The 20,304-nt window shown below is 40.8% G+C and overlaps 1 protein-coding gene across 7 annotated transcripts in view; it reads right to left on the minus strand.

Moving 5' to 3' along the window:
* Window positions 1–1,816: 1,816 nt before the first annotated feature.
* lama2 (laminin, alpha 2) overlaps window positions 1,817–20,304 on the minus strand; it is a 124,354-nt gene continuing 105,866 nt past the window's right edge. For 3 of the 7 annotated variants that reach the window (XM_053480610.1, XM_053480600.1, XM_053480572.1), the window contains 24 exons: window positions 19,738–19,854; window positions 18,797–18,979; window positions 16,809–16,963; window positions 16,023–16,166; window positions 14,950–15,083; window positions 14,676–14,835; window positions 13,917–14,041; window positions 13,671–13,833; window positions 13,429–13,573; window positions 13,155–13,293; window positions 12,084–12,095; window positions 11,483–11,603; window positions 11,180–11,386; window positions 8,510–8,661; window positions 8,092–8,268; window positions 6,806–6,983; window positions 5,081–5,146; window positions 4,430–4,542; window positions 4,065–4,254; window positions 3,815–3,973; window positions 3,555–3,708; window positions 3,320–3,450; window positions 2,678–2,891; window positions 1,817–2,375 (listed from right to left, as the gene is read on the minus strand). In XM_053480610.1, coding sequence (XP_053336585.1) covers window positions 2,221–2,375; window positions 2,678–2,891; window positions 3,320–3,450; window positions 3,555–3,708; window positions 3,815–3,973; window positions 4,065–4,254; window positions 4,430–4,542; window positions 5,081–5,146; window positions 6,806–6,983; window positions 8,092–8,268; window positions 8,510–8,661; window positions 11,180–11,386; window positions 11,483–11,603; window positions 12,084–12,095; window positions 13,155–13,293; window positions 13,429–13,573; window positions 13,671–13,833; window positions 13,917–14,041; window positions 14,676–14,835; window positions 14,950–15,083; window positions 16,023–16,166; window positions 16,809–16,963; window positions 18,797–18,979; window positions 19,738–19,854 — 3,494 coding nt within the window. In that variant the 3' untranslated portion in view covers window positions 1,817–2,220. The remainder of the gene's footprint in view (window positions 2,376–2,677; window positions 2,892–3,319; window positions 3,451–3,554; window positions 3,709–3,814; window positions 3,974–4,064; window positions 4,255–4,429; window positions 4,543–5,080; window positions 5,147–6,805; window positions 6,984–8,091; window positions 8,269–8,509; window positions 8,662–11,179; window positions 11,387–11,482; window positions 11,604–12,083; window positions 12,096–13,154; window positions 13,294–13,428; window positions 13,574–13,670; window positions 13,834–13,916; window positions 14,042–14,675; window positions 14,836–14,949; window positions 15,084–16,022; window positions 16,167–16,808; window positions 16,964–18,796; window positions 18,980–19,737; window positions 19,855–20,304) is intronic. The other 4 variants (XM_053480630.1, XM_053480620.1, XM_053480581.1 and 1 more) reach the window with 2 other exon arrangements.

The raw sequence follows: 20,304 nt of genomic DNA on the forward strand, positions 1-20,304 counted from the left end.
TGATGTTGTGTTTCAATCCAAAATGGTTAGATTTGTATTACAATTGTCCACATTGAACATTTTAGTCCTCACCAATCTGTAAGACTTTTTGATGCAAGTGTAGATAACTTTAAGATGCTTAAAAAACTGGAACGTAAATAGATTGCTCATGCTGCACCAGTCCCCTTTGCACTACAAACAGCATTTACAGTAGTGTATGTTTCAATCCAAAATTGGTGCAGATAAAAGAAAGTATAATAACCATGCCTTCAATGCTAACCACAACTATAGTTGAACTAACGATGTGGAAAATATAAGTGAAATCCTGTTATATGGTTTGTTAGGTTGCAAACAGAAACAAGGAAGGACACTATTTTTATATACACATTATGCCTGCAAATAAAACAAACTAGATAATGTCTAAGGATTTCACTTTCTTAGTAAACCCCCTAAGCCTGCTTTTATTGCCCCAGTGTCCAGAGGGTTAAAACTCAAAAACATTAGGTCATGGCTGCACCTCAACCATGAAGGTTAGAAGCATTAATAGACCTTTAATGTCTCATGCCAGCTGTACTAGTGATCTCTATTAATGATACTGTTTAAGTGCCATATACACGTTCTATACAAGTTAACTTCAACTCTATTAGTGTTAGTGATAGTTTATCAAGCATTTATATTTTAAAAGTTAATTCTAGGTGAATGCAGACAAAATACAGTGACCATATAGACTAGTTAAACCTGACTGTTGTTTAGGTGGAATGATCAGTTGCTATATTTTAAAGCATTTTAAAAACATTTACAATTACTGTAACATCAAGACAGAGGTTGCAGGAAGGGATATGATACCCAAATATAGATACACCAAGTGGGGATGACACAGGCGGATACATGGTGACGCCCACGCACGGTTACTAGGTGATGCCATGAGGGCATTCGGGAGAGACGCTCCACACCTAGCCAGGTATAAAGGCATGTTGCTCCAGTGATCGGGCCAAGTTCAAGTGCAATACCAAGGCAAAGACAAAAACAAGCTCAAGGCAAAGAAAAAAAACAAGCTCAAGGCAAAGACAAAGAAAGGTCTTACAATTTCGATATTAATGTCGTTAAATATCATAAAGTCAGTATTGTTGAAATTGCATTCACCAGCTGAGATTTTCGTCTCACCCAGCAGGGGCACTGGGGGCCACTCATGAGATCATGAGATAGTTAGCTGTGTTTCAGTTAGCTGCTTAAGACAAAATATTGAAATTTAGACACTCAAGTAGACATACTGTATTCAGGACACTTTTGTAGTGATGTTAGTTCATTTTAGTTGCTATGAGGAGAAATGTGATGTATTTCAACTTATTGAAACTTATTCAACTTCAATGAGACACGCAGCGCCTGCTTAGACAAAATATAAACCTAATCATAAAAAAACAAAAGTGAAATTTTACACACTCAGTAATAAAGCAGTGCCACATTAACATTTGATGGTGAGGGATTGGTCAGTGTGCAGCACTAATGATAAGGTACAAATGATTGACCTCTAATGGAATATACAAACCCAGACATACCATCCGACATATTTCTAATGAGTTAATATGAAAAGTTAACAATAGTCAGGCGTGGAGGTGGAGCTAGGGTTTGTACGTTTTGCTCATTTAAAGCAATTTCTCACAAAATCTTAGAGGAACAAGATAAACTAATAAACACATGGTTCATAAGATTTAAAGCAGTTTAAAACATAAATAAATAAAAAAATGGTTGGATCTTGCTTAGAATAAAATCAACTTATATCCAATAAAAACACAATAGTGTAGTGCTGTTTAAAGGTCAATAAATGACACGAGAAGTAAAAGCACAAACAGTTATTTTTATTTATGATCAGGTCAAGTACAAATCCCTTGAAATGATGCACACGTAACGAAACTGTGTCTATAGGAACACAATCCCTGTCCAAAATGACGGCTAATAGTATCAGTGATGAGCTAAAACCAGATTTAACACTGCGGCTGTGTTTTATACGAGGGTGTTAGCAGTGTACAGTATGAGCAGTGTGTTCATTTATAAATCCCTGCAACAAGCGTTACAAATCAAAGTATAACAAAGGTGTGCTGCACGTGTGGTGGATTTGGTTTGGGTTCATTTTTACAACAGCGCAAAAAACCTCATTGTTTTTTTTTTCTCCCAGAGCTGAATCACTTTCTGAATAGAAGTGGTTAGATAAAACTGTGTGTGTGTGTGTGTGTGTGTGTGTGTCTATGCAGCAGGACAAGTGAGAGGCTGGACCCCTTTGATCTCCAGTGCTTTGTTGAGCTGAACCTCCAGAACTTTTCCTGCTTTAATCAGCTTTATGTTTCTCATGCAGCCTTTAAAGGGAGTGCTGATGGTCAGACCAAACTGCTTCAGGCCCTCTGTAACACACACACACACACACACACACACACACACAGAAATAAATTACACAAAGAGAAATAAAAAATTACAACTAGCACCAGCATGAAAGTCACTTCAGGGACAAATAATGTGAATAAATAACTATAAAGAAAGTTCGGAATAAACCCAGTGATTGTCAATACACATTTCTGTCGGTTTCCATGGTAACAAGCACCATGCGTTGCATTATCCGATTGGATGCACCTGACACCGTAAACCCAAAGCTTTTCTCACTCAGGATTCTCATTCTATAAACATAGCAACGGTTTGATTGACGCACCAGGATACCCGCCCACGTAGACAGGGTCGTTGGTGTCGGCGGAGGCGGAGCTAGCGTCCGGACTGGCTGCTTCGGATTTTCTGCCATCCACAATCAGCTCGAGGCGGTGCTTCAGTTTGTGGGCAGTGACAGAATGCCACTGTCCATCACAAAGCTCCGCCCCTTGGGCCAGGGCCGTGACACGCCCCACTCCGTTATCAGCATGGAAAAGGAGCTGGAGAGACAGATAGAGAAATAATACAATTCATCCCTTCTTCTTACATTATTACTAATAACCTTTTCCTCCCGCTTTCTTGAAATTCACCCCTTTCACACGTTTCTTCCCCTGTCTCTCATCCCTCTTTTTTAACCCATGTATGTACTTGTTTCTCTCATTTCTCCCTCATTTGTTCTCTCTTTTTATCCATCTTTCTTTCACACTTTTCTATCCCATCTCATCCACTTCCCAATCTCTCCCTCTCCCTCTCTACTTTTCCTGTCTCTTTCTCACTTCCATTCCTCTTTCTTTTTTTTATATTCTTCCTCCCTAAACACCACGCATTCCTTCATCTCTCTTTTAATCTCTCTTTCTCTTTTCTTCCATTGCCTTCTTTATACCACCTTCTTTTCCCTTATCTCCCTCACACACACACACACACACACCTTGCCGTTGACGAGTTCGATGCCGAGTCCGTCCATTATCTGGCCGCTGACTCCGAGCAGGACTCCGCTGCTGCTGCTGGTGCGGAACTCCAGCTCCACTGTCACATCGTTCCCGACTCTGTAGGTGCTCACTGTTAAAATAAAACTGTGGTTTGAGACAGGGCCTTGTCTTTATGACGTCAGGTGCAATTCTTGAGTAGTGCAGTGGGTGATTTGGGACACAGCCCGAGCTCACCTGCTTTAGCGTATCCCGTGCCGCTGAAGTATGAGCCACTCTGCGTTTTGGTGAAGCACGTGCCCACGCGGTAGCTGGAGTTGGGATTTTCCAGGTCCTGTGGCCCATTCGTCATCCGGAAGTTTCTGATGCAGCCGTTAATGCTGTACACCACCTACACACACACAGCAATTTATCACAATTTTCAACTGGTGTTTGCATGTGTGTGTGTGTGTGTGTGTGTGTGTGTGTGTGTGTGTGTGTGTGTGTGTGTGTGGTACCGGTCCTATGCGCTTGGTGGTGTAGTTTAGAGGAAGTCCTCCCACATACAGATTCCCCACAACGTCCAGGATGTCGGCTTTCTTCGGGCTCACGGTGTGTTTGATGTAACGCCCGTCGACTGTCAGGATGCCCCTCTGTTTATCCCTACGCACTTTAATCTGAACACACACATTAAACACCCATATCTCATTAATCAGCTATTATTAATACTCTAAATCTTAAAAGCTGCTTAATTAAGCCAGTCTGAACCTTGTGCCAGTGTCCGTCGTTGATGATACGTGGGACGCTGACAGACGTGTTCCCGCTGCCGAGGTCGTAGCTCAGGTGGGCCATTCCCTCCTTCACCTGAACTGTCGCGAAGTCGGCATGGTTTATTCTGGCCATGTAAAACACCAGCCCGGAATCTGCCTCCGTCCTCAGCTCGAACTCAATGATCAGGCTTAAACACACACACACACACACAAACGGATTATATGATCAGGTTGCCATGGCGATAAGGTTATGCGGTTAAGATTCTAAAACAGGAACTAGATCTTTAATCCACATGGTTTAGGGGAAGTCATATGTGTTCTGGAGAGTTTACAGTTCTCCTTATAACAATGATGAGTGTTTACCTGTTCTTCACCTTCCTGTCATCGAACTCGAACACCATGTGGCTGTTCCTCGAGAGACCAAACTGCTTAGCTAATTCCAGCACTTCAGGCTCCGCCCCCACTGCGCAGGACACCTTAGGTGATTGGATAAACAGAACATCAGTCAGATGATGAACTGCGCGTCAGTGTGATTAAAACTGATGTGTACTGTAACAGATATGCTTCATGCAGTAGGTGCTGTGCTGCATTTTGCCTCTAGATGGCAGAAGGGTACAACTCATCTCAGCCTTCCTCTGTTTAACCCAACAGCTGAGTTGCTGAAGGAGGTTTACTCCTGAGTGTCATTTTTTTTTAAATATCTATTAACACTTTTAACCTCCTGAGAGTCTACTGTTGTGTACATTGCGATTTCTGCTAACTGATTTTTTTTTCATATAACTTTAATCAATTTCTTTAACCAAAAACAAGTTTGGTTCGTTATCATTATACCCAACAGTTCTCATATAAGGATGTACAAGAATATATATACACAATGAAGTTGGGAGAACATGTCATGTCTCCATATGAGGACATTCGGGTGTCGAGAGGATAAATAGGTCGGATGTAATCATTTGCTTTTCCTCGTGTTGTGCATGTAAATAAGCATATGTGTGTGTGTTAGCGTAGCAGTACCACAGTGTGAGGCACATCTACAGGCAGCACAGCAGGAACGGTGATGACATCAGCAGGAGGCGTGGCCTAGGAGCAGTAGGGTGAAAGGGTGAAAGGGTAGTGCGCAGCAGTTTGCTATACAGTCAGATTCAAAAGTCTGATCCGATTCATTTATTTATAACACACTTTCTCATAAATAGTAGCATTTTTTAAATAGTCTTTAGTAGAAGGACTGTCCTGTGTAGGTGACCTAAAACGAACTCTGTGACTATTACTTAAGTGACTATTATACAGCTCTGTTAGCATTTTTTTTTTCACTTTTAAATTATAGAGTATATTACACAGTATAAACGCGTTAGGTAAGCTTGCTAAATATTTAAAACGCCACTGCAGCAGTTGACGCGTTAGTCAGTTAACTCATTAGCTAGTGTTACCTCACTTACAGTGACGTATTTTATATTAAGTAACTAACAAAGTTGCGCTGTGTTGGGTAAGAAGCTCCAATAACCTTCAACATTAATGCTATAACTAACCCTAATCCGTTATCCTAATATCAAAACCTAAACCTAAACCCTAACCAATAATCCTAACTGTACCCCTTAACCCCAACAATTAAACTAATAACAATTACTATCCCTAACCCTTAACACTAACGCTAGCCCTTAATCACTAGCTATAGCCCCTAACCAGTACCCCTAAATCCAACTCTAACTCCTAACCCCTAACCTAAATCACTAACATTAACCACTAACCCTAAAACTTGGCCCATAACCCCTAGCATTGGTATACTGTAGGTCAATCAACTATCCCAAGCTCTGAAGATATCCTGAAAATGCCTTTAGACTTTGGCACGCAAACTTTTTGGGCAAGACTGTATAGCAACAATTTTAAGAGATGCCCAGAAGCTACTATAGCCGAACGATTACTGCAAAAAAATAAATAAATAAATAATAATAAAAACATTTAGGTAATTATTATTTTAATTATCACTAGACAAGAGGTATCAAGCAGGCTAGCTAACATCACTAGCCAATGATTCACCAAGTGGCAATACATAGTAGGCAAATCTGGGTAGCTAACAAGAAAACAAGCTAAAATAATGCTAGATAATAATGCTAAAATCAGTTAATATTTGCTAGTTATTTTTTTCTCACACAAAAACCGCTTGAAGCAAAAACTTTGCTATGAAAAAGTATGATTTTTTTATGCTAGATATACAATATATTAAATTTAAATTCCGCTAGCAAACGTTCCTACTTAATAATTCCTTAATTGACACTTAATAATATCTGTCCTCTCCCAAGCTAAAGAATCTTGCTTAAATTGAAATAATAATAATATAATGAGAGTGGGTGTGGCTGTCCAGAATGGGGAGTTGATTGGGGGGAAGTGCTCTTTATGGTGATCAACCTGCTAAATGAAGCAGCAAGAGGAGCACGATCAGCATTAGCTTTAGTGCTGTTAGCGTCAGGTCAAGAGGAGGAAAAAGGTGAAGAGGTAGCTTAGCTTTAGCTCTTTCTCTCTCCATCCATCTCACTCCACTTCTGTCTCGCTTTTCGTCTCGATATATAACTCCTGTCGTCACCCTATCTTTGAGGCTAATGGCCTGGAAAAGTGCTCCAGTTTTATAGCCGTCCACACACACACACACACACACACACACACACACCCTTCTACTCTCAGCAGCTGCTCTCCAACCCACTGGCCACTACTTATTTTACCCACAATCATTTCGACAGGACGTACTGTGGAAGGTGGTGGTTTCATTGTATCCGTGGGTAATTTGGGTGGAGTCACTTCCTCCTCCTCTTCCTCTTCTTCCTCCTCTTCTTCAGGAGCTGGAGGAGGAGGGGGTGGGGCTACATCTGGACACCGGCCAATTTCAGCGTTTTCGAAGGCCACCGGTTGGGAGAAGTCCATGGGGCTGCGTTTGAGTGACAGATTTGTAGAATTAGATGCAAAATAAGAATTCTTATTACTTCTTCCAATTAAAAACAATGCAAGGAGATCTAAATATGTACGAGAATGCAAATAGAAAACGCCCATTTTCCTCGTGTTATCTCAAACGGCTAGGATGTTATCTAAATATCACGTAGCATACACAGTACCAACACGAGGGGTGGCACCCACGATCTGCTAATTGTTAACCATAGCTTTACAGCTAGCTAGCTATATGAATCAGCTAACATGGTTGGTGAATAGTTTAAGTATATCACGCTGCCCATGTCTAATAATTAAAATTAATCAGATGATTATAGCTACGAAATTAGTGACAACAAATTGTCATGTCTTAGCATTAACCTGTTAATGAGAACTAGCGAATAATTAGCAGATCATTCTCCTTAAAATGGGTTGAAATATGACGGCTATTTGTTTTTGATGTTTTTGTTGTTAACTCGTATGAAAAAAACGCTGGATTTAGGGTTGAATTTCGCTACACAGAGCACACACATGCACGCACATACGCATACACACACACGCCAGAGCGAGTAGTGAATAATGGCCACGGTTATGAGCAAGGACACACTCGTTTAACGCTCTGCCACTGAGGTCAAGGGCTTTCTGACAGAGATTCATACTCGTCATTAGCGAAAGAAAAACCCGGTGATTCATTTATATGACTGCACCTCAAAACAGCGCCACGGGCAGAACGAGAGTTTCATTTTAAAGTGTGTGTGTGTGTGTGTGTGTGTGTGTGTGTGTAGTAATAGCTAACACAGCTCGTCGGATTTACAGCATGTTATTATCGACCCTGATACACAGCTCGATTAGTTTATTACAGCAGTAAAAATGTTTTCAGGGCTTTTTATCTGTCAGCTGATTAAAAGCTGTCCAGTAGGGGGAGCACAAGGTCTAATTTACAAAAATATCCAACCAGAAGTGAGTTTCTGGACATTTGTTTCTTTATTCGTATGAGTCTTACAACTAATCTACAGCTATGTAATGAAAGTGTAGCTTTATAGAGTGTGTGTGTGTGTGTGGTGTGTGTGTGTGTGAGAGAGAGAGAGAGAGAGAGAGAGAGAGAGACATACATCGTGTTGATCAAAAGGTTCCAGATGCAGCCCTCGAAAGGCAGGCCAGGTCTCTGCAGGCCACCCGCCATGTCCGCCGGGACTCCGCCCACAAACAGTCTTTGTATGGCAATTGGCTGATCACTGGGTAATGCCTGCTCTAGTCGCGCCTCTTCATCCAACTGAACTGAGAATAAGCTAATGCGCGCACAAACACACACAGACACATGTAAAAAAAAAATGTAAGAATAACAATTAATAAATAAAAAGAAAGAAAGAAAATAAGGATTGAAACATGGGAGAGATAAAGAGAAAACCAACAAGTTGTCAGAAAACAGGTGTAAAAAGAAACAAGGTGAAAAAGTTATAGTAACAAGTATATAACTCAGAGATAGAAGGAGAGAAGAATGACTCCAAGATGAAGGAAAGACTCTCTCACCCTCCTGGGTGCCGGCGGATACGCAGTGAGTGCTCGAGTCCATCATGTAAAATCCCTCCATCAGGTTTTCTGATGATGCGGCGAGGGTTCCTGCTGCCACTGAACACCAGCACCTCTAGAGCTCCCTTATTCAACTGCACTGACACATAGGGCTACAAACAGACAGACAGGGTAAAGCAGACTTTCTACTTAAACGGTCTATGTAGAACTTTTAGAATGTTATAGAACCAGTCAGGCAAACATACAGTTTGAGAGGAAGAGAAATAATCACACAGTCAGAAAAATTAATAACCTTTCAAATAGTCATATAGACAGACAGTCAGACAGAATGACAGCCAGGCAAAGAGTAAACCAAAAAATCAGCAGGACGACAAGACATTCAGAAAGACAATCAGACAGTCTGACTAAGAGACACTGACAAACAGGCTGCCTAACAGTCAGACAACCAAAAAGGCCAGAGAGACAGACAACCAGACAGAGACAACCAGCCGGGTAGAAAAACAGACCCCCAGACAGACAGACTGACATGACTAATCGGCCAGACAAGCAGTCAGACAGAGTGTGACTAACAGACAAAGAGAAACAGCCTAACAGCCAGACAGACTAAAAGACAGAGACAGACAGACAGACAACCAAAAAGACAGAAAGACAACCAGCTAGTTAGACAAAACAAACCCAGAGACAGACAGACAGACAGGCACAACCAGTCAGCCATACAACCAGCCAGACATGCAGCCACACACACACATGCAATCAACCAGACAGACAAATAGTTAGGCAGGCAGACAGACAAACAACTAGACAGACAGACAACCTGCCGGACCGAAAGACATTCAGACAGAGTGTTAACCTAAATCAGATAAACTCCCTGACAGACAGAAGAAGCAGCCAGCCAGACAGACAGCCAACCAGCCAGAAGGATTCAGAGATACAACCAGTGAGGGCTCAGAGGGGATCAAGCCGGACCGACATACAGAGAGAGCTGTTAACCAGGAAGCCAACCAGACTATGACATGTTCACCTACAGGTCCTTCATCAGTCTTTATTACACTTTGAGAAAGTGTTCACCCTCGTCTCTATCAGAATAGGATCAAACATCACATTTGTACACCACTGGTAGAAGGCCTACCCTAAATCCAAAATGTATAGAATACACCATATTGTGTCCAGCACCTAAACGATGACACTACAACCAGACAAGACCTACAATCTCCAGAGTCTTGAGTAGTCGGACTTTGACGCCTACCCCATTTCCCAGATGCTACTAATCCCACTAATCCCAACTTGCTAGAGTACAGCAGGTGCTAGAAGTACGGAGTTTTGTGTTTAGGGATTGAGAACTGCTCTGTATGATTCTAGAATGTAAAGGACATCCTAAAGTTCTGAGAGTTACATGGAGGCTGGGGCAGTAATGGCTGGTGGTGCTGCTCCTCCATGGAGATAGAGGAAAGACAACAAATGCAAGTCCTGAAACAAGTGAATAAAGCACTCGTTTATGGTTTAACTTTGCTGTGTGTCTCATGCTCATGTCCTGCGTGTCTCAGCATCACATTGTGTAACTATTGTGCTTTTTATGACCTTCTGAAACCTTAAATAGGAACAATCAATTTATGGTGCGCTGACCCGGCTGACCATAAGAGCACTTATAAGAGTAGAGAATGTGTCTTCTGACTGGATTGAGCTCACACACACGCACACACACACACACACACAATTCTTAAATAGATACAGAATTACTGCAGCGTATGCACGAGCATGGTTTCACTCTCCAAAGCCCTTGTGGAAAGAACAAGCGTGGAAGAAAAAAAGGGGAGAAAGTAAAAAAACGGGAAGCAGGATACAACCCCTGGCCACGTCCACTTCATTTAGGGCCCATAATGATTTTTGAAAAGGGGACGCTCTTGGACGCTGTCCCGCGAGGAGCCGGTGCAAATTGGACCCCATCCATCAATGTGGTGGAGAATAAATCTATTTTTACGAGCGAGGGGCGCATGGAGGCAGCGGAGCAGGGTGTTTGGGAGGGGGAGGGGGAGGGTAAGGGGGGGTGGGGAGGAAGAAAAGCAGGTTAAAGCTACGACCTGCACCAGGTAATTGATGTGATGCCCTCGAGATAGAGCGAGAGAAACAGAGAAAGAGAGAGAGAGAGAGGGAGCGGGAGAGGCATTAGAGAAAGAGACGTAGGATGTCATATTTTAATTAAACCGATCCTTGCGCCGCTGGTCTTGAGAGAGAGAGTGTGTTTTGTTTTATATCAGCCAGAAGCAATTACACACACACACACACACACACACACACACACACAGGTGAGTCATCAATCTCCTTTATGGCGTGTGAGACACACCGCTAACCCTCTGGCTTCATCACTGTTATGGTGAACTGAGGACCGCAGACACTCATCATCTCCCTCTCCCTCCTTCCATCGCTCTTCTTCTCTTTCTTTCCATCAATCTTCTCATCAATATTTCTTAATACTTGTCTGACCATGTATTCCTGTCTGTCTACCTGTCTCTCTTTCTCTTTCCATCTTTCTAAGTAGATTTTTCTCTGCTCCTCTCAATCGCTCTTCCAATCTTCTCCCATCTCTCTAACTCTCCTTTTATATCTTTCCAGGTTCCTTCGATTTTCGTTCCATTCGGTTCATAGTGCTTCAGAAATCAGGAACTCCCTCACCTCTCCGGTCTGCCTGCGTTTGCGTCCTGGCCTCTGGAAGTTGTCCTGGGCGACGCGGGTTAGGCTGGTCACTCCGCCTCGACCATATAGGATAATCCCATTTTCGTTCTTGGTGCTAAAGGACAGCGTAATCTCTGAGCCGACATTAAACACCATCGGGCTTAACTCCATGAACCCAGGTTTGGAGAAACTGACTGTGTGGACATTCTGCAGAATGGGAGAGACAAAGCTATGGGTTAGAGAGACAGGAAAAAAGAAACATAGATAGGCTGTTTAGGAGAAAGAGAATACGATGAAGGAAACCTCTATGCTGCAGCCTTTGGTGAGACCAGTGTAGTCTGAGCTGCTCAGGAGGTTGTAAGGTGTTCGGGAAACTTCGATGTCCTTCATACACCCAGCGTATCTCCTCAGGGATACCTCAGACCTGATGCAACACACACACAGCTCTCAGAGTATTCCAGATCCAGTTCTTTTCAGGTTTCTTCTCTTTTATTTTCCCATCTGTCTTTATTACTTGCTGTTGTCTTTTTTTTTTTATAATCCAGCCCTTTTATGCCCATGCACCCTAATCAACCATGTACAGGTTTGCAGATTCTTACATTTACACCTTGTAACATAATACCAGATGGTCTCTTTAAACCTTCATCTACATCATATTATACAGATTTATTTACACAATGGATATTAAGGCGAAGCGGAGAAAGTTAATAGCGTGGGAATATCATAGACTGAAAAGCGTGACTCAGCACCAGACTCGATACGCCACAGAAGACATTTAAGTGAAAAGCAAGAGTGTGTTATAGATGTGAGGTACACCATCAGGTCATCGCAAGTCATTGTGTTTGTTATGGCACGGAGTCCAGCATATGCATTGATGTGAATTTAAAACATCAAAGAGATTTACCTTGATTTGCTACTGAAAAAAAAAATTAAACAACAACATTAAATTAATGTTAAAATTTTTAACACTTTATTATTTCTATTTATTAAACATGTTCCATCAGTAGAAAGTGCTGTAATTCAATCAGCTATTTATTAACACGTTAAACTTAATAGACAAATATTTCCTAGTTTTTAAATTCTTAGTAAAACTACAAAGCTGTATGAAGTGAATAAAAATGGGGGAAAAGAATTATGGCTGTTAAAAACAAAATACACATCTGGATGTCACTTGGCTGATCTTAGCCAGGGGTGAAAGTAATTTTAAATTCTTTCCGTAACCCAAAAGGTGAGGAAGATAAACCCAGGAGGTGGTGGACAGTCCTGTAAATCCAACAAGTTTCTCTTTATGTCTGCACTTATTACAGTTGATGATAGGCCCAGCTAACTAACTGTTCCATTGTTGAATAAAGAAAAAACGAATGTAATATGTAGGGTGTACCATCCCTTGTTCCACATACCAAGTATTGCCCTTGATCAGGGGTTAGAGAGAGATTTGGGATTCAGCCTTGTGTTAGAAGCTATGTAGCCCTGTAGATGATGTTAGCCATGAACAGAACAACACAGACTTTGTTCAGAGGTGATTCAGAACGACTTAGAAGCGATTGCTAAGGAGACTTTGTGTTGTTTAAGATGACATAACCTTATCAGGTAGGCTTTATTGCTTAAAGTGTGTTCATGCCTGGATTTGACTGTACTGGCCTACTTACACCGATTGTCTTAGCAAGCAAAACTTAGCTTGCATCCCTTATTTAGCAGTTAAAACTACCTCAGTGAAATACTCGAAGGGTTTTCTAGTCATGAAGCTTCAAGTGATCTTAATTAAGGAGTTACCCTGCTGTCAGCTATTAATCTATCGTCCAGCTGCCTCGAGCTTTCACTGGTCCCAATGCCTTACATCATTTGCCTGAGACAGAATACAGCTGAAGTGCTGAGTTAAGAACCTGCTTGCTGAGACATAATAGTGCCAGAGTTTGAAATTCTGACCTTTTGACACCACTGAGCTCTGCATGACCTGTTAGTTAAAGGTGTTTACCTGTAGTTTCCGATGGTAGGTAAACCTCCAAAGTAGATTTTCTCGCCCTCCTTTAAGTTGAGGCCTGTTGCTCCTCCCTGGGAATCTACAAGAATTTTCTCCTCCTCATTGCTTTCTATGTCAAGGATGATCACGGTGCCTGAGAGATCAGGGTTAGATGGGGAAATTCTATGAGATTTGCTTTTTGGTGACCTAGGCCTAGATCTAGGACCTTATGCGCCAAAACAACTGGACCAGCACTTACCACCAACCCTAACAGGAACAATTTGCTTACCTTGTTTTTTGGAGCGAGTCATGGTGAGCGATTTCCATCGTCCATCGTTGTGTCGTTTCTGGCTGAGCGCTGAGCCGGTACCAGACCCAAGATCATAGCTGACCTTCACGCGACCTTCACTCAGCTCTATACTCATAAAGTCCTTCTGCTCGTGGAGGCAGAGACAAAAAGCCTTGTTTGGGACAGTTTGGGATGGCTATGTAAGCACTGTGTGTGAGCATGTGTGAGCGTGTGCATGTTACCATGTCCTTGGTAGCCAGGTACATCATCATGGCACTGGTGGAGAAAGTGCGGAACTTGAACGTCACCGTGGAGCTGTTGGGGTTCCACCTGATGGGACGACTGACAGCAGCATAACCCTCGCCATCGAACTGAACCACGGCTTCAGAGTCAGCAGGTTGGGGACTACACACACACACACACACATCAGCTTTGATAGACTCGAACAGTGTTTGAAACTAGAGCCAGGAGTGTGTGAACGCACGTACCTGACCACACATCCTTTACAGTCTCCGTCTCTCTGTCTGTAGTTCCACAGTCCGATTGGTTTACTGTCCAAGTACGTCTCTCCCATACAGCCAGAGAAGGTGATCGTCTTTACCGCATCAGCTTTCTTCAATAAGACATAAACACAAACGCACATTCAGTTTCCATTCACTTTTCTTTCTTATTATTTCTTTATTTCTTCTCTCATTCCATACTCCCCTTCCCATTTGTACCTTTTTTTTCATGCCTTTCTACTGGTTTCATGTCATCACTCATCATATCCAATCCTAACACTTCCAGTCTTCTTCTCTTTCATTCCTGTTCCCTCATGGAAATTATTTGATTCACTTCCCTTATTTGCCCTCCTGACTACACAAATCCCCCTCTCCATGTACTATTGCTTCTTTTCTTTTATTTGCCTTTCTATTCCTTCGACCTCTTTTTACAGTTCCTCCCTCAAATCCCTTTTATACAGTTTGGCCTCTTACATCTGCCTTCACTTCCGTATTTTCCATTCCTCCTTTCCAGTCTCTACTACACTTTCTTTCCTTAATTTCTCTTTCTCAGTCTCTTACTTTCCTCAATTTCCATCTCCAGATCTTCCTTTACTTACTGTACTGTCAAATTGTATTTTTTCATTCGGGTCCAGCCTTGACTTGCCTGGTCTCTCCACATCGTCCATTTTTCTCCCACCCACTTTTTCCCATTTTCTCGTCCTTCACCTGAAGTGTGTATCGAGCGAGCAGTGCAGCTGAGTGTACCTTTACACGGCCCAGCATTCCTCCTACGAACAGGTAAGCGTTTTGATCCACATCCAGCAGCGTGTAGCTCTCAGGTGACTTAGCACTCTGCCAGGTTGGGACGATGCTCGCTTTGGGGCCCTCCAGGGGCCGAACAGAAATACTGCCGTTCAGACCCATACTGAAACAGAAACACACCTGTTCTGGACTATACCTGTTTTCTTCATTTCTTAGTACAGAACATCTGTCTTTGCTGTACATACACATTAAATTAGATAAGTGTGTGTGTGTGTACCGTGAGGCTTCGATCCTGTGCCAGTTTCCATCGTTAATGGCGAGGCCGGAATACTCCACTCGGCCGACCCCTGACCCCACGTCCCACAGGAAGTTCACCTTGCCCTTCCTCATCTCGATCGCCAGGAAATCCACCTACACACACACACACACGTAAACCCTGAGGCAATGCCCAGTGTGTGTGTGTGTGTGTGTGTGTGTGTTTAAGACGTCTCAGGGGAAATCAGCGTGAAACAGCCTCAGTTTAAACTCCCGGCTAATTGCTGCTGCTGCCTCACTGCCCTGATCACACACCTTCCCGCGGGATGGGTGTGTGTTTGTGTGTGTGTGTGTGTGTGGATTGTATTAGGTCCACAGAAGTAGTAATAAGCTTTTATTGTTTCCCTCTTAGCCGCAGGTAATGGCTGCTTATCTGTGGGTTTGAAGTAATAAACACGATGTGCATTTTAATGTTTCCTCATTAAAGCAGCGGTGAGGAAACACACACTCCTCCTGCACACGGCCTAAGTGATAATAAGCTTTCCCCGGTTTCACTTAAGAGAGAGAGGGAAAGCGGGAGAGACGAGTGTAGAAATAAATATATTTCATTGTTAGTATTTATTACTGAACATGAATTGTTACTACACTGCTGTCTGGTTTGGACAAAATCTACAACACTGTGTCCTTCCTTCCTTCCTTCCTTCCTTCCTATCTTTCGGTATTTCTTTCTTCCTTTATTTATTCATTGTGTAAAGAGTGTGAGGTCACAGTGTGTGTTGTTGTAATCACAAACATGTTGTTTTAAACCAGTAAAACTCATTTCTGGGTGCGTTTGGCACCTTATATCTCTCTTTAGAATAAAAGATGACCACTACTAGTCACCCTGGAGTAATTTGCTCATCGGATGCGACTGGGTTAAAGCTCCAGAGATTTGTTGTGACATCACAACACAGCTGGTGCATGAAAAAAGGTTTAAATATAAAACTATACCTGTTATCTGACAGGGGTGACCCAAACAGCTGAATGTACAGGAACAGAGTAGACATCAAAGAGGAAATAAGCCTTAATGTGTGTGTGTGTGTGTGTGTTACTTACAAATTTGGCTGAGCCGAGGTAGAATAGCAGGTTATCCGCAGCGAGCGTCTTGACGTTCAGGATGATGGTGTTGTAGTTGCCTCTCTTAACGTCCGGCCTGTAGGTGCGGATACAGTCTCCCCCAGAGGACACTGACACTTTGATCTGGGGGTCAAATGTCAGGAAGAATAACGTTCATCTACAGTATATACCCATATAATACCGAAGATATCCGGTTAGGCAATGGAGCAACATCTTATTTTTTTCTTAAATGACATTCTAAGGCTTGTCGTTTAGATGTAGTTTAGGTGTAGTTGGTTGTATTGGCTTATCTACTGTATATCGGCTATAGTAAACCTTTTTCTTGAGTATATGCTCAGTAGAGCGAGACGAAACAATGATGTCTAGCTATTTTGTTTATGACCAATAATAAATATTAGCTATATTTTAAATACACAACCATCATCTACTCTGATGACAGGGGTAGCCCGGTGGTCAACATATAAGGACATAGTCAGGCAATCAAGTGCGAAAATAAAATCCGTATCAGTTTATATATTGATTCACAATAAAACAATTTCTTGCAGCTTTAGTTTTATAACTTTTAATACCAGCGCTACATCACATCCAGGTACTTTAGGTTAGCTACAGTAGCTGGACAATCTGTGCGTCTGCCCCAAGTGGCCTGTGCTGGTACTACAGTGACAAGAGCACTTTCTTTTACTGTACTGTAAATTCAGTTTTATAGACCAGATTTACAATCATGTTCAACCAAGAGATAAATCAGAATTCCTTATTAAGACTCACAGAGTTGGCCTGCTTGCGAGCCTGGTTAATGAGCTCTTTAATCTGCGAGATGTTTTTCCGCAGGTTGTCCTGCAGCTCGCGAATCGGCTTCAGCTTCTCCAGCAGGCGCTCTGCCTCGTCCTCCAGGTCCTTCACTTTAGCACCGGCTGCATGGACTTCACACACACACACACACACACACACACACACACAGTAAATGTACATGAACAGCTGGATATAAGGAACATAAGGTGTATTTTTTTAAAGCAGATAATAAAAAGAGAATAGAAGGAATAAAAAGAAAATTTATACTGTTTTACATTTTTAAAAGCGTACTCAGCTGAGGCTGTTAAGGGAAATGAAAGGCACAGAAAATGACAAATACGATTGGCCCAGACATTACCACGTCCCTGTCGACTTCTTACATCATACCCAATACAATGGTTTACACCTGTTTTTACACTCTGAATGGAAATCTTTACACCTTTAGATGTTAAAGGCATTTTAAATTCATTCATTATTTCTAAATTTTTTTCTTGCACAAAACTATCACAAATTTATAAACTTTTTATTCATATTTTTTAAATCTTTGTCTTAAATTCCATTTTAACACATTAATACAGATACAATTATATGTTTTTACATTGTGAAAATGTTTATTTCAACACTGCAAAAAATATTGTAAATATATCTGTATAAATTATTATTATTTAACACAGACTTTTTGTAATTAAAGTATAAATGTTTTAAATGTAATAGACTTTGAATGTGTATGTGTATAATTTATTAATTTTATTGTTGAAAAGTTTACAATCTTAGATGTTCATCATAAAAATTCTGGATATTTTCAGCAAAAGTAAATAAACCTTGTAAATGTACATTAAAAAGTATATATATGTAATGATTTTATAAACTTACAGCAAAAAAAATATATTTATAAGAAATATCTTATAGATTATTTATAGATGCAAAATGAAAAATAACATCTTAGATTTTAGTTTTTGGTGAATTTGTATATTTGGCGAGGTTACAGATCACCTGTATACAATTGTTTAAACTGTTTTAGGTATATTTTGCAACTTTAAAAGTTATTAACTAAAGTTAACTTGCAAACACAAACAAGCAATTCTGGTCCTTTAAAGAGAAAAAATTACAGTGTGTTATTCATATTTATCCATATTTAGTTTCAACAAACACTATGTAATTTCTGCAGTGTAAAAACAGGTACGTTTAACCATTTAATCTGATTTTAAGACAATTCTGTCAAAGTGGTGTCACATTGCAATGCCTTCTGGGAAAGTTTGGATGCCTTTGACCTACTGCTGGAGAGTCGACAAGGACGTGTTAAAAACTAAAAAGCACTAAAAAGCAGGGTAAGTGTGTGCTAACGATTAGCATAATTTCAGCTAAAATGCACACCGCGCTAGCATGTTTTATGACTGGTTTTAGCATTGCTGCTGAAAAATAAATAATAGAAATAAAGGAAGGGAAGGACGGCTGAAGCAATGAGCGTGCGTCGGCGTGGATGGTGGAGGTTGAAGCATGCTGAAGCTATAGAAGTAGTGAATAGAAACTGGAATACATACTTATCGCTGTTGATGTTTGGTAATGTAAAATGTGGGAGGAGAAACAAAAGGATAAACATGTGATTGTAAGACACATCGAGACACTAGTAATCACACAAGATTCAAAGAAAGCAGGACAGCAATCAAGGACAGTTCTACAGTACTGTACGTCAGCCTGCATTATTCTATAAATAAAATCTGAAGCAGCCTGCTAGAGATTTTAAACAAAGGATGGCTCATTTAATGATTTTTCTTTTTCAAAACAATAGTCTATAGTAATGCTATAATTACTAATAGTCTAATATAAACTAATTAATCCTGGAAATGAATCCTGGTTCCTTTAAATGAGTTGCTGCTGGACAAAATATCTGTTACAAAACTTAAACTTACAAGGTATTGGAATTTTAGCTAAACTTACAATAATGGCTAAAAATGTGGACATACTATTTTTCTCAGGGTCTTGGATGAGGTTGTTGGCTTTGTTGATGTCATCTTTCAGTTTGCTGTAGTTGCGATTCAGCCCCATCAGGTTCTGGTTCATGTCCTTGAGCCGAGCCAGAACCTCATGCGCTGTGTCGTTAGCTTTGCCTGCTTTCTGTTTCGTGGCCTGGAGCTTGGCAGCCGTATCTAAGGTAAGAAAAATGGGTTTTACACAAACATTACAGTACTGGTGATTAAAAAAAATAAGAATTTATGAAGTGTTACATTATAATGGATTGTGGAAAAAAATCTTAGAGAAAGAACGTGTTTTTTTTTTTTTTTTTAACTGTGACAACAATAATGCTTAATAACCTAAAGAGAAATTTTATTGAAATCGTAATGGGGAAAAATATTTTAAAAAAGGTCTTGAGCTTGATAACCTTTAAACATCTTTACAGTAAACTTTACAGTACAAAATATATAAAATTGAATAGGGTTAGTCAGATTGAGGGCATTATGAAGAAATTACCAAAGTTTGCTTCAGTAAAGAGTTTACAGAAACTTTACAGTAAATCAAAAACATGAAGAATCTACAACTTAAGAATATCAACTTTACACTAAAAACACACATTACGGGCAATTTGGGAATGCCAATTACCCTAATCTACATGTCTTTGGACTGTGGAAGGAAACTGGAGGACCCTGAAGAATCTACAGTGTAGCATATTCTAGATTATAGAGAGCGCGTACACAAGCAGATTTTATTGTAGTATATATAAGTTTTTGTGCATGTGTAGCTATAAATTTCTAAAAAGTAGTAAAACTTTTTACTGAGGCAAACATTAAACAGTAGAGTGCATACACAGCACTATTTAATTAGGTGTGAATTGGGTAAACAGTGTTTAATTTCCAGACATATTTGTCCACACACACACACACACACACACACACACACACACACAAACCGTTAGGGATGGCTCGGAGCATTGCCAAGTTTTCTTTCAGGCCCTTCAGCAGGTCTTTGTTCTTGGCATCGGCGCCTTTGAGCCGAAGCTGCAGAACTCCCAAATTATCTCTGTTCTCTAAAGGGACAAAAGCATAAAGAAATAAGAAGTGAACTGCCAGTTTCTTTGCTTGAGCCAGACAGCGGGAGCTGGATCGACTGTTAGCGAGGGCACGGAAGAACTATATTAACCTTCGGGGTGAAAACTAATAAAACAAATAAACCCTATGGGGTGTCTAGGGGAAGAAGTGTAGTACCAAGGGTCAGCATCCAATTTCATAACTGTTGTTTGTGTGAAACCAACAAACAGTAAATAGGACAATTTATAATGAGAAATTCACAGCCTTCAAAATTGTACAAAATTCCTTATTTTTTCTAAGCTAACATAGTTTTTTTTTTTTTTATGTTCATAACTAAATTATCCAGCGATACATACGCTGCTTTTTGAATGTTGAAAATTTGTCGTTTAATTGTTAACTGATGTTACAAGTTGACTATATGAGGTGTGTTAGCTAGTTAGCAATAAATA

This window comes from Clarias gariepinus, chromosome 2 (assembly GCF_024256425.1).
Source record: "Clarias gariepinus isolate MV-2021 ecotype Netherlands chromosome 2, CGAR_prim_01v2, whole genome shotgun sequence".
NCBI classification, from domain to species: Eukaryota; Metazoa; Chordata; class Actinopteri; order Siluriformes; family Clariidae; genus Clarias; species Clarias gariepinus.